Below are 13327 nucleotides of genomic sequence, written 5' to 3' on the forward strand. Positions count from 1 at the left end.
ATGAGGCTTTCTACTCCCGTAAAGATTTACACCCTCGGAAACCCTATACAGGGTCGCTATGGGTCGGAACCGACTCGATGGCACATAACAACAACAAATCACTAATTTTCTAGTACCTTTATGTCTAGTGGTAGATTTGCGATTTTGGGCGGAGCCACGTGAGGTAATGCTAATCTTCTTCCGTTTCAGAGGTGGCTGCCAGACATCTTAGATCTAGTTTCCAAAGTGACACAGAAATAATTTACAAGTTAAAGGGTCCCTCTAGAGGGATTCTGAGCAGCACTGGATCTGAATGGAAGAGGGAGGAGAGGCTGCAGAAGGCTTCTCATGGCATGATCTCAAAGCTGAAACTCGAAACAATGTCAATTCTAAAAGAACAGGAGAAACGGAGCCTCTTCCCTTGTTTCTAACAGGGAGAATGTATTTTTCCTCACAACAAATTTCTGAAACATATAGTTCAAACTGTCAGGACACAGAGTGATGGAACAAAGGTAAAGGAAAAAGGAATACTGGGTGGCCGCTGAGGCGAGTGAGCGATTAGGTTCTGAAGGATGGTAAAAATACTTCAGGAGACAGCTTCAAATGGGTTCCAAAAGGAGACGAGTCAAACTTGGGTTGGGAACCTCACAGCGGCCAGGGGGCAAACAAGCAACTGCTACCATCCGGGCCGAGGAAACTTCTGAAAACAGAAGCACTCGGAGGTGGTCAGGTCCCGTGCATTAGGTGAAGGGTCTTTTGGGTCGGTCAAGGTGGATTCCTGGGCTAAAGCGGCCCGGCTACCTAGCCAGCAGCACCATGCACCAAAGTGCCCCTAGCCCGGAACTCTTCTCCAACTCGTAGTATCCTACCAGGAGTGGACGAAGAGCATCGCTTAGATAGGTGCTCTGCCGCAAAGCACACCGGGATTGCGCAGTAAACTTGACGAAGACTGAAGGAAGACGAGACGACGGGTGACGCGGCTGCGCGAGAAGGAGGAAGTCCCGCCCAAGGCCCAGCCCCTGGCCGGAAGTGGGCCTCTGGCTCCGCCCTCGTGATCTGTACCTCGCGAGACTTCGCTAAGGCCCCTCTCTTTTTCGCCTCGACAGCCGACATGGTAGGTAGATTGTGCGAGTCCGCCTTGTTACTACATCCTTCCCGGATTCCTGCTCCCATCCACCCACCCCCAACTTTGGCTTGCTTTAGCAGTCCGCATTGGCCGACGTGGGCTCGGGAACCTGTGGCCGCGTGTTCGGCCCGGGGTTCTGATGGGATTCACACGGGCGGGAGCGCTCGGCCGCCGCCCTGATGAGACCATGCGGCCCACGGCCTTTAGGTAACCGCTGTTTGGGACGCCTCGTCCTTTCTTCCTGAACCCTTGTTGTTGTTAAGTGCCATCGAGTCGATTCCGACCCGTAGCGACCATAGGATTTTCAAGAAGCAAGCTGGTGAGCTTGAACCACCGACTTTGCAGTTCAAACGACTTTGCAGTCTGGCGCTTTAGCCCACAGCGCCACACCAGGACTCCTTTTCCCTTACAGACCACTAAGTGCCTGTTTCCCCACAGCCATCCAGACTGCGGAAGACCCGGAAACTTAGAGGCCATGTGAGCCACGGCCATGGCCGCATCGGTGAGTATAGACATCGTTCTTGGCTGCCCTGGGCTCTCAATGCTGGATACCTAGTTAGTCGGGAAGTAGGTAATACCGAAATGGGTTAGTATAATTGGATTAGGACTGAATTTGGCCTGTTTGGAGGGTCCTGTAGTATTCGTATTTTTAAAATCTTACCAATGGGGGATAAAAGTCGATTGGAGGCTCTGTTGAATTTTTGAAGACATGGAGTAGTGTGAGACTGCTGTGATGTGGAAAATTGTTTAATCCAGCGTCTTCAAGGAATAGCAGTGATGGAAGAGGTAGCGAAGACTGCTACCATGGGAGTGGGGAAATGGTTGAGCTTGGGAGAAAGTGATAATGTGGGGCTGTGTTATAGACATGCACCTTTGCATTCCTGCAGGCAAGCACCGAAAACACCCTGGAGGCCGCGGTAATGCTGGCGGCTTGCATCATCATAGGATCAACTTTGACAAATAGTGAGTGCTTCTTAGACTGTATTTTTATTGATTACTGACCCTCACGGCTTTGGGTAAGGACAGCCTGAGTGGGCTGACTCAGAACATCCTCAGTTGGAGGCAAGCTTATTACCACTCACAAACCTTGTTTATGACTGACTGGTTGAGGCTAGAGTCACGCTTGGGTATTTGTTGTTGCCTTAGTGTGCTAGAGTCCTCAAAGAGTGATTGCTGACCTTATTCACTGGCTGTGGGTCTTGTGGCACAGTCAGTCACCCGGTTAGCAACATGCATCAGATTGACTTGGCAACATTAGATGAAGCTTGTACCTATGAATGAAATTGTATTCAGTAATATTTAGGAGACTTCTGTTAAAGATTGTGTAGAATATCCATAGAAAGCTGTCAGGTAGCCCTGGTTAAAGTTCTGGTGCTGCCTGATTTTATCTTATTCTTGTCACCTGTTACATTGCCGTACCCACCTAGTGAATACTCATTGTAGGTTGGTTGGACTATGAAGATGATGTTAAGTGCCATCGAGTCAATTCTGACCCATAGCGACCCTGTATAGGGTTTCCAAGGAGCCGCTGGTGAGCCTGAACCACTGACCTTGCAGTTTAAACAACTTTGCAGTCTGACAAGTTAACCCATAGCACCACACCAGGACTCCATGAAGATGATAAGCATGGCTTATTAATAGGGGTGAGGTTCTCAAAATTGTTGCTTTTCTTCCCAGTCATCCAGGTTACTTTGGGAAGGTGGGTATGAGACATTATCACCTGAAGAGGAACCAGAGTTTCTGCCCAACTGTCAACCTTGACAAATTGTGGACCTTGGTCAGTGAGCAGACAAGGGTAAACGCTGCCAAAAATAAGACTGGGGCTGCTCCCATCATTGATGTGGTGCGATCGGTGAGTGGTCTGTCCTATAATTACTAAATTCCATCTTTTGGTCCCTTTCTCCGTGTTGTCTTTCTTGCTCCTTTTTCTCTTCAAAAGAGGGAACACATTTGATGAGTCAAATATTACGAGTGTTCCTTTCATTCCCTTGTTCGTATAGTTTATTTGAATATCTTTCACTTAGTGTTGCATATCAATAATCTTTGTGTTACTGGCATTGCCCTCATTGGTACCTGTTTGCATTTCTTGTCTGGGGGTGTTAGTGGCTACCTCCATAACTGGTCAAAGCACAAGCCTTGTATCTGTTTACATGAGAGACAGTTGATCTTTCAGTGGTGCTGCATTCCTTAAAAAGAGTAAAATAATATGCTTGACTGTTGTTTCAGACTACAGGATCTTAGCGATTCGCCTTTAGATCCCTCTTCCCAGCCTACTTAACGGTCCCTTGAGCAATGTTGGTAGTCATCCAGGGTGTTTTGCAGCATGTGGTTTTCCTTTACTGCTTATGACAATTGAGTGGGGTAGACAGGGGTCTGTGCTTTGCTCGAGACTAGAGTCACATCTTGACACCACTCTTGTCCTGGTGTGCTAGAGTCCTCGGAGAGGATCTACTGGTCTTGATTCACTGGTGGTGGCAAACAATGCCCCTCTTAGTGCCCTGGTCAGAAACATTTCCTACTTGGCTCCTAGAAGGTATAAGTTGTCAGTCATCTGTCTTATAAAACCCACTTCTTTTGTTTTTTCTAGGGTTACTACAAAGTTCTGGGGAAGGGAAAGCTCCCCAAACAACCTGTCATCGTGAAGGCCAAATTCTTCAGCAGAAGAGCCGAGGAGAAGATTAAGGGTGTTGGGGGTGCATGTGTCCTGGTGGCTTGAAGCAACATTGAAGTTAATTAAATGTTCTGTCATTTTCCCTTATGGTCTGAGTGTAGGTTCTTTGGTAACAACTCTGTGGCTATTTGAGCATTGCCACCATCAGGACCCCCATCTAACAGGTTCTAGGGGTATTGGGGCTTGTGTTTCCTTGCTGTCTCCTCAAACTGTATGGTAGGAATACACCAGCACTTTAAAAGGCTTGACCCACTGCCTGACATAACACTTTACAGAGTGGAAGTTATGCCTGTCAATAATATATTCTGGTTAAAACACCTGTTTGTATTGTGTGTTCTTAATTTAACATGAGTGGAGAGATGTACTCGTAGCTTTATGAAGCTCAAAAGGAGAGAGGGAGGACTTGGTTTTGAAATGGGGCGTGATTAGTTATAACCCATATCTACTGGGCTAAAATATGAGGCTAGTGGTTTGAGTAGGGTATATCCATCTAAATGAGCAGCATCAGAATACATTTTCAAGGATTTGCGGCATAGGAGTATAAATGTTTTAAAATAAAAACAAGTTCTGGTCTTCCTGTTGTGGCCAAATTGTATGTCAATACTATATGCAGATTAATGCCCTCCGTATAAATTTGCTGCACATCCTAAAAATCCTGGTGTGCTGTAGGACAAGCACTGAATTGCTAATCAAAAGGTCAGTGGATCAAACCACCAGTTGTTCCTTGGAAACCCTACACGGGGTGGCTAGGATTTGAAGGCATTTAACACAATGGAGTCATGGTGTGGTGCTGTAGGGTAATGCAGTCAGGTGGTTCAAACCTCCACTTGCTCCTAAAAACAAGTATAAGTTAAGAAAATGGGAGTTATGTGGGAGATGACCTTAGAAGAGAGGGCTGTAGTTTCTGAAATCCTTGAGAAGAGAGGGAGGGCTTAGTTAAATGGATTGTTAGTGCCATTTAACTAAGCAGTTGGTGCACAGCACCATGTACAGGATTTCCCATGAATAGCTGGTGATTTTCAACTGCCAACCTCAAAGGCTAGTGCATTATCCTGCATTCTATTTGGCCCACATCTTGATAGACCTTTTGAGTTTATGGGGAATTACAAAGGCATCCTTCACAGCCAAAATAATGCTAATTAGATTTCAGTTTAAATACAATGGGTATTACTATTCAGTGGAACTAGCTTGAGCAGCCAGCCCTGGAACAAAAGGCAAGTACCACCAGCTGAAGATGTACAGTGTCTTACTCCACTAGAAAGCTGGAGGGGTTAAGCACTTAGATCCTGCAGCCAACCTCAGTGGGGATCCTGTACCTAACCAGAGTCCCCGCCTGCTTCCTACCCACGGGGAGGCAATTCTGAGGGACAGAAGTTCTGGAGTACATTGACCCCATCCCCTTTCCTGACCTGCTTACATGCACTTTTATTGTGAATTGAGTGATAGGTTCATATGGCCTTTTAATATTACCCTCTTAAAAAATAATAGCAATACCATTTTGTCTGGTTCTAGAAAGTAATTTTGTATAGTGCCCTTTGAAAAGATACAAGGAGCTCTGGTAGTGTAGTGGTTATGAGTTGGGCTGCTTAATGAGTTGGTCAGCAATTTAAAACTACCAGTGGTTCCACACAAGATGAGGCTTTCTGCTCCTGTAAAGACAGTTTCAGAAACTACAGGTAGGCTATGGCTCAGAGCGATTCCACGGTACACCAACACCTAACTAAGAATATAGATTAGGGTGTTCGTTTCACTCCTGGCACTTTAAATCCTAACTATGTTTTACGTTCATTTCCACTTTAGGTTGTATTTATAAATTTGAATACAAGACAGGTAATAAGTTTATGGGAGTATATATCTGAACCAAAATTTTGACTGAGCTGTCATACCTCCACAGACCATCTCATTTGACTCAGAGTTGGATTGTTTTTCAAGTGCATTCCATAATGTGTGCCACTCAGTGACATAGGGGTTGGTTTTGACCCATAGCAACCTTATTTAGGGTTTCTGAGGAGCAACTGGTGAGCTTGAACTGCCGACCTTACAGTTTAATCTACTTGGCAGTCTAGCACATTAACCCATAGCATCACACCATGACATTGTATTTTCATATTTTCCTCAGCTTTCTAAGATTACACCTACTGTATAAATCAAGGGAAGCTTTGTCAAAATCGTTCATCATTCCAGAAAGCCACCTCACCACTGGTAACATTCTCATATAACAGAATCTGAGGTACTAATACAGCACACACTTCTCTGCGCATGTAGAACTACTATGTGTAGACGGTGTTAGTGCCACTGAGTCAATTCTAAGTCATAGCAACCCTGTCTAGGGTTTCCGAGGAACAACTGGTGAGTTTGAACCACGGACCATATGGTTCAAAGACTTTGAGGTCAAGTACTTATCCTATGATGCCACACCAGGACTCTATAGGTGTAGCATCTGAATTGTCTTTTAGTATAGTTGTGAAGCTGTGGGTTAATGCAGTGGATTATAAGGTCAGTGGTTCAAGCTCATCAGCTGCCCCTTGGAAACCTATACAGGGTCACTGACTCGATGGAATTGAACAACAATAACATAGTTGTGCCTAAGCATTTACATATTTAAGCATGGTTTTAAAAATATTTACCATTTCCCCCATGTGTATTAAAAGGAATCCTGATTAAAATGGTTGCCTGCAAATGGAAAGGTAGGCAGTTCAAACCCATCAGCTGCTATGCAAGAGAAAGATGTGGCAGTCGGCTTCCTTAGTTAAGAATTGATTGCCTTGAAAACTCTAGACACTCCTATGTCCCACAGGGTCCCTATGAGTCAGAATTGACTTGAGGTAATGGGTGTGTCACAGGCAAATGTCACTCGACTAGTAGCCCAAAGATGAGCAGTATAACCATTGTGAAGAAATACTTAGTGATCTGCTTCTATAAAAATTGGTAGGTGACACTGAATCAATTAAAAACTTTATTCTGTTTTCGGTGAAGGTTTACATTCAGTAATTTCTATACAAAATTGTTGCTGTTTCCATGAGTGTTGATTGTAGATCCAAGCAAAATGAAATCTTTGACAATTGCAATCTTTTCTCTGTTTATCTTGATGTTATTCCACTTTTAAGGGTTTTTGTTTTCTTTACATTTCGGTACAGTTCATAATGACGATTATAGTCTTTGATCTTCATCAGTAAGTATAAGTCTTATTAGCTTCCAGCAAGCAAGACTGTGATCTACCTGTTGCAGGGTAATGAGTATTCCTCCAATCCTGATGTCACATTCTTGGATTATTTCCTCAGTATTTATGTATAGTTAAAGGATACAACCCTGGTGCACACCTTTCCTGATTTTAAACCATTCAGTATCCCTTATCCTGTTCTAACAACTGCCTCTGTATAGGATCCTCATGAGCACAATCAAGTGTTCTGGAATACACATTCTTCAGGATGTTATATATTGTTTGTCTTGATCTGCCCAGCCAAAAGCATTTGCGTATTCAATAAAGCACAAGTAAACATCTTTCTGGTGTTCTATACTTTCAGCCAAGATCCATCTGACCCAGCAATGATATCTCTAGTTCCACATCCTCTTCTGAATCCAGTTTGAATTTCTGGCAGTTCCTTGTCAATGTACTGTTGCAACCTTTTTTTTTTTTTTTTTTTAATTATCTCCAGCAAAGTTTTACTTGCATGTGGATTAATTATATTGTTGGATGATTTCTGCATTCTGTTGGATCATGTCTCTTTGGAATGGGCACAAATATAGATCTCTTCCAATCCGTTGGCCAGGTAACTGTTTTCCAAATTTCTTGGCATAGATAAATGAGTGAGCCCCTCCAGTGCTGCATAAGTTAGTTGAAATAATTTGCTGTTTAGGTAGATCATATTATCTTTGAATTCCATTTCAAGTTGCTAAAGGGGGGCAGTTACAGTATTTGCTATTTAAAAGAAAGCACATGGGTCTGAAGTGGTGAGAACCACTGGTTTAAGAGCACAGAAATGATGTGAAAGCAGAACTTGAAAAGAAACCCTGAACACTTGTCAACCTCCAAGTAGGCTCTCTGCACACGTACCCACCTCTCCCTTCTAGCCACGCTCACGCCCACTAAAGACTTCTGTACCTCGGACATACCGCTGTGTGGTAACCCATTCTAAATCCTTATTGCCATTATCAGATTTTTAAACTGGGGTCAGACCTGTGGTCATAGTAGAAGTATCCCTATGCTACATAGAGGTTTCAGAATTTACAAAAAGAGTTTGTACCAGTACTCTGGAGGGTTCTTTAGAGTCATGTTAAAGAGAGTGAATGAGTGAGTGAGTAGTACCTTTTGGAAACTATTACTGTTTTAGGAATCCATTTCTATGACTAAGGAGCTCTGGTAGCATAGTGGTTACGAGATGGGCTGCTAGCCTCGAGGTCAATAGCTCAGAACTACAAGTCACTCCATGGAAGAAAGATGAGGCTTTCTGCTCCTGTAAAGATTTACAGCCTCAGAAATCCTATACAGGGTCGCTATGAGTCGGAACCAACTCCATGGCACACAGCCACCACCACCACCACCACTTTTATGACTGTCATGAGCCAGACCTGGGTTAACAGGGATAAACTCTAGAAGTCTCACTCAGACTTTCTGGTTATGATTTTTCTACCTCAGTTGGCCCACCCAGACTTGATGCCTCAATCTCTGCCCTCCCTATTCCTGAAAAATGTCCAAGTCAGCTATGTAGAGGCTTTTTCATCAAAAGGAAAAATGACTTTGTCTTTTAAGAGAAATCCTCTATTTGTGCTTTCTGAGGTATATGTTGTTAGGTGCCATTGAGTTGGTTCTGACTCATAGTGACCCCTATGCACAAAAGAACTGTCCCTTCCTGCACCATCCTCACAATTGAGCCCAATGCTGCTGCTGCAGTGTCAATATTGTTGGGAGTCTTCCTCTTTTTCAATGACCCTCCACTTTACCAAGCATGATGTCCTTCTCCAGAGATTGATCCCTCCTGATAACATGTCTGAAGTATAGGAGATGAAGTCTCAACATCCTGGATTCTGAGAAGCATTCTGGCTGCCCTTCTTCCAAGACATCTATTTGTTCTTCTGACAGTCCATGGTACTTTTAATACTCTTCTCCAACACCTTAATTCAAATGCACTGATTCTGCAACTGTTTTCCTTATTCATTGTCCAACTTTCACATGCACACGAGGAGATTGAAAATACCATGGATTGAATCAGGCGCACCTTAGTCCTCAAACTAATATTTTTGCTCTTCAACACTTTAAAGAGGTCTTTTGCAGCATATATGCCTAATTAAGTATGCTGTTTATGAGGCAGGCAGCTAGCAGCCCCCAATCACAGACCAGTTGAGGCCTATTCAGGCCTCAATGGAAATGGGGAAGGGAGCTCAGGATGGAATCTCCTGTTTAAACCAAGCTAGGGTGGAAGGACAGGAAAACTTCTAGAATTCAAATTCTGCCAGGCCCAAACTTAATCCCTTCTTGAGAGTTTTACTAGTTTGGGTTCTATCAAGGCCACGGGGCTGGGGAGAGTTTGAAAAGCCGAAGCAACACCTACTCTCCCCACTCTGCTCTGCTCCTTGCTCGTCTGTGGGATGCAACAGAGCTTTCTCTATGCAAAAACAACAAACTAGAAGGGATGTCACTGCTGATGTTAGATGGATTTTGGCTGAAAGGAAAGAATACCAGAGATGTTTACCTGTGCTTTATTGACTATACAGAGGCTTTTGATTGTGTGGATCATGACAAGCTATGGATAATATTGTGAAGAATTGGTATTCTAAAACATTTAATTGTGCTCATGAGAAACCTGTAGGATACTACTAAATGGTTTAAAATCAGGGAAGGTGTATGCCAGGGTTGAATTCCTTCACCATACTTTTCAGTCTGTATGCTAATAAGCAAATAATCCGAGAAGCTGGAATATATGAAGAACATGGTTGGCATCAGGATTGGAGGAGGACTCATTAACAACCTGCAATAAGCAGATGATACAATCTTGTTTGATGAAAGCAAAGAGGATTTGAAATACTAACTGATGAAGATAAAAGACTACAGTCTTCACTATGGGTTGCACATCAATGTAAAGAAAACAGAAATTCTTACAACTGGACAAATAACATCATGCTAAATGGAGAAAAGATTGTCAAAGACTTCATTTTGCTTAGATCCACAATCAATACTCATGCAAGCAGTAGCCAAGAAATCAAATGATGTAGTTAGTACATAAGGCAAATCTGCTGCACAAGACCTCTTTAAAGCGTTCAAGAGCAAAGATACCAGTTTCAATACTAAGGTGTACCTGGATCCTAAGTATAGTATTTTCAATAGCCTCATGTGCCATGTAAAAGTTGGATAGTAAATAAAGAAGACTGTGGAAGAACTGATACATTTGAGTTATGGTGTTGGAGAACACTGCTAAAGGTACCATGGACTGCCAGAAGGACAAACAGGTCTGTGTTGAAGACATACAGTTGGGAATGCTCCATAGAAACCAGGTTGGTGAGATTTCGTCACCAGTCCCTGGAGGAGGACATATCATGCTTGGTAAAGTGGAGAGTTGGCAAAAAAGAGCAGACCCCCAATGAGATGGATTGGCATAGTACCGCAGCAGCAGTCAGCACATAACAATTGTGGGGATGGCACAGTGCCAGGCAGTGTTTTGTTCTGTTAGATGCAGGTTTGTTAGGAATTAGAACCGACTTGATGGCATCTAACAACATGCAGCACCATGGAACAGTAATAAGCAATGGATCACACTATCACATGTTTTAAGGGTTTCAGATCGAATAAGAAACTTATGTTTCAACTCATAATTGAGGCAGGGGCAGTGAACATTGTTTCCATTAGTGGGAACACATAAGTTAACCGTTAGACTCCTGCTGTGGTGCTGTAGGATAAGCACTGGACTGAAAGTTCAGTTTGAACCACAAAGTCAGTGGTTCAAATCCACTAGCCACTCCTCAGAAACTCTATACAGGGTCATTATGAGTGGGAGCCAACTCAGCACTTAACAACAGTTGGCTAGTAGAGAGAGAAGCTGAACTAGAACAATGATCAAGTATCTTAAGACTCTAAGACCTACTCTTGTACCTCAATCAGTAAAGTCAATTTCAGGGAAGTTCAGCGACCCATCCTGAATCTCACCCACTATTCAACTACTGAATCTCCTACGTGATGGTTCTTTCATCCTAGATCGGCCTGTTGCACCTCATCCCCGAGAGAGAACTCTAGATAATAAAGCCAAGGACACACAGGGCTCTGGGCCCACGCAACTGTACACTGTTTATTGGGAACACCCGTAGACGGTGGGAAGGAGGATGCCCTGTACCGCATCATGGCCTCCCTAACTAGGAGCTGGGCCGGCGAGCACTGGCAGTGCTGGACGCTGGGATTTCCATGACTCACTCACTGACCATCTCAGAGGGTGGGAGGAGCCTGGTACCATGCTGCACATGGGGACTGACTGGCCCTTGCCTCTCAAAAACAAAGGGCTCGGGGAGGAGGGGGAGAAATAGAAACTCTTGAGATTAAAAAAAACAATAGTTCTGTACACAACAAGACGGCATCTGCTCTCCAGGGCCCAAGACTGGCAGCAGGGGCCTCGGGCAGGCAGGCAGGCAGGCCAGAAGCCTCTAGGGAAAGATCAGTGGTTTGGCTGAGACAGTCAGCTGCACATAATTGGCTAGTCACCAGCACCCAGCAAAACTTCATCTGTGCTCAGGCAGGGCAGGAAAGCACCCGGCCCCTTAGGAATATACAAATATTTACCAGATTCTCTTTGCTCGTTACAAAAACAGTTAAGAAAGCTTACAGCAGATTATTTACAAACAGTATCCTGGGATATTGTGATGACAGAAGTGGGCTGACTTGGAGAGTGGGGTCTGTGGGAGCAGGGCAGCCACCCCTCTCCAGGCTCCAGGTTCTGCAAGGCACTGGATTCTGCTACTGGGAAAGAGGTTTAATTCTTCTTATGGAGGAACTTCATTTTGTTGCCTGTGAGCCAGAGGGCAAGAGTGAGAATACTTCTACATCATCTCTTCAGCCTCCACAGCCTCTCCTCCTTCCTGCAGCCTTAACTCCCTCAGTGGGAAGGACAGGATTTAGGAGCCGGGATTAGAGCTACGATAGGGTAGTGAAAACACGAGAGTGCCAAACAGCGCCAAACAGCACTTGGATTAGTCACTAGCCACTTAACCTCTGTTCTCTATTTTCCCTTAACTGAGACCTGCTATGATTCTCTGATCTTGCCAGCTGAGCTCCTTGAAGGTGGAGGTGATAAGAGAAGGGCTCAGAGGCTGCTACGTATAGCCTGTCCCTAAAGGCCTTCATGTTCATTCACCCAGAAGGGTGTGCACCCAAAACACCTGCCTGATGTGAGAATCGGTGGTCTCACTTGGGCCTGCAGTTTGGTGAATCTTGTATTCATCATCCTGGGAGCACTGGGTTGAAAACTGTCGTCACCAAGGAGTCCTTTCCTGTTCTGTCCACAGCCCACTATAAATACCTTCTGGCATCTATTCAGAGTATCTATGGGGAAAGGTCACCTAGTCCCACCCCTTCTTGCTAAACATGTACCTCCCTCATCAGTAACAAGACTACTTACCCAAACCTCGGAGAAATTTATTCATCCCACTCTGCTCAGTGTCTGGGAGTTCCTCTAAATACTGCTCCACTCGCTGCTCAAACAGGCCTGGACAGAAAGATGAGAATCAGGAGCAGAGAAAGAACAGTCACTGGAGAAAAGAAAGGGGAGGTCTAAATAAAGGGGACCCCTAGTGTGGTGCTGCAGGATAATGTTTCAGACTGCAAAGCCGTTTGAACTGCAAGATTGGTGGTTCAAGCTCACCACCTGCTCCTTGGAAACCCTATACAGGGTCGCTATGCGTCGGAATCGACTCAACGGCACTTAATAACAATAAGGGCTCAAAAGTGAGAAACCAAGGATCTGCAATTATAATTTGTAGGAGTATCTTATTGGAATTCAGATTTGCCCATCAAAACTGTCATTAATGACAACATCTCATTGCTGCTTTATTAACTGATAGCAAGAAGGTCTTCACTACCCTGCCTGCCCATGAACACTACTGACCTGCATTAATGATGAAGATGCCACTCTTAACTCTGGAGCTGCCCCCCACATGAGCACCCTCTTTATTTCCTTTTAGGCCACTCACCCATGTTTTAATGGACTGAAGAAACCCAGAGATTTGACAGACATCTTGATGGCATGAAAAGTCCTGGAAAAAGCTTATGAACTAACTAGAGAGAGATGACCTTCTGTCCTGAATTGAAGCTGCTACCAATCAAAGACAGATGGCTAGCCCAATCCTCTTTAAGGGACTTCCCAATTCTTGGGATTCTCAGAACCCCCTAAATTGCTCAGTCTGGTCTGAGTAAGGAGGGAATATGAAGAGGGGACAGGCAACTCGTGGCTCCCTACTTTTAGTTAGAGATGAGTGTCCCACTGTCCAGCCAGAGCACTGCCTTGTGAAGGCATTTACTTGGATAGGAGGAGAGCAAAGCTCCCTGGCAAGTTTCTATCAGAAGAAAAAGAGAG

At 44.4% G+C, this 13327-nt stretch overlaps 3 protein-coding genes across 5 annotated transcripts in view; 1 reads left to right on the forward strand and 2 right to left on the reverse strand.

Moving 5' to 3' along the window:
• Positions 1 to 1092, reverse strand: part of TRIM66 (tripartite motif containing 66) — a 78355-nt gene extending 77263 nt beyond the window's left edge. The window contains exon 1 of the mRNA XM_006873025.1: positions 901 to 1092. Within this exon, the coding sequence (XP_006873087.1) occupies positions 901 to 1092 (192 nt within the window). The remainder of the gene's footprint in view (positions 1 to 900) is intronic.
• On the forward strand, positions 1091 to 3845 carry RPL27A (ribosomal protein L27a). Its single transcript, XM_006873026.1, has 5 exons — positions 1091 to 1267; positions 1544 to 1607; positions 1993 to 2068; positions 2783 to 2957; positions 3693 to 3845. The coding sequence occupies exons 1-5, from the start codon at positions 1091 to 1093 to the stop codon at positions 3819 to 3821; spliced, it is 621 nt and encodes a 206-aa protein (XP_006873088.1). The 3' UTR covers positions 3822 to 3845.
• Positions 3846 to 11027: 7182 nt separating this feature from the next.
• The window catches only part of ST5 (suppression of tumorigenicity 5), a 154768-nt gene continuing 152468 nt past the window's right edge, over positions 11028 to 13327 (reverse strand). For all 3 annotated transcript variants that reach the window (XM_006872982.1, XM_006872984.1, XM_006872983.1), the window contains 2 exons: positions 12374 to 12460; positions 11028 to 11763 (listed from right to left, as the gene is read on the reverse strand). In XM_006872982.1, the coding sequence (XP_006873044.1) occupies positions 11729 to 11763; positions 12374 to 12460 (122 nt within the window). In that variant the 3' untranslated portion in view covers positions 11028 to 11728. The remainder of the gene's footprint in view (positions 11764 to 12373; positions 12461 to 13327) is intronic.

This window comes from Chrysochloris asiatica, unplaced genomic scaffold (assembly GCF_000296735.1).
Source record: "Chrysochloris asiatica unplaced genomic scaffold, ChrAsi1.0 scaffold00219, whole genome shotgun sequence".
Taxonomy (NCBI): Eukaryota; Metazoa; Chordata; class Mammalia; order Afrosoricida; family Chrysochloridae; genus Chrysochloris; species Chrysochloris asiatica.

What these genes read in the sequence shown, in the direction of transcription:
- RPL27A (XM_006873026.1), top strand. Translation starts at nt 1,091, where the DNA reads ATGGTAGGTAGATTGTGCGAGTCCGCCTTGTTACTACATCCTTCCCGG. An exon ending in GGATTCACACGGGCGGGAGC is followed by an intron (nt 1,268 to 1,543) that starts GCTCGGCCGCCG and finishes GTTTCCCCACAG; the next exon opens with CCATCCAGACTGCGGAAGAC. An exon ending in AGGATCAACTTTGACAAATA is followed by an intron (nt 2,069 to 2,782) that starts GTGAGTGCTTCT and finishes TTTTCTTCCCAG; the next exon opens with TCATCCAGGTTACTTTGGGA.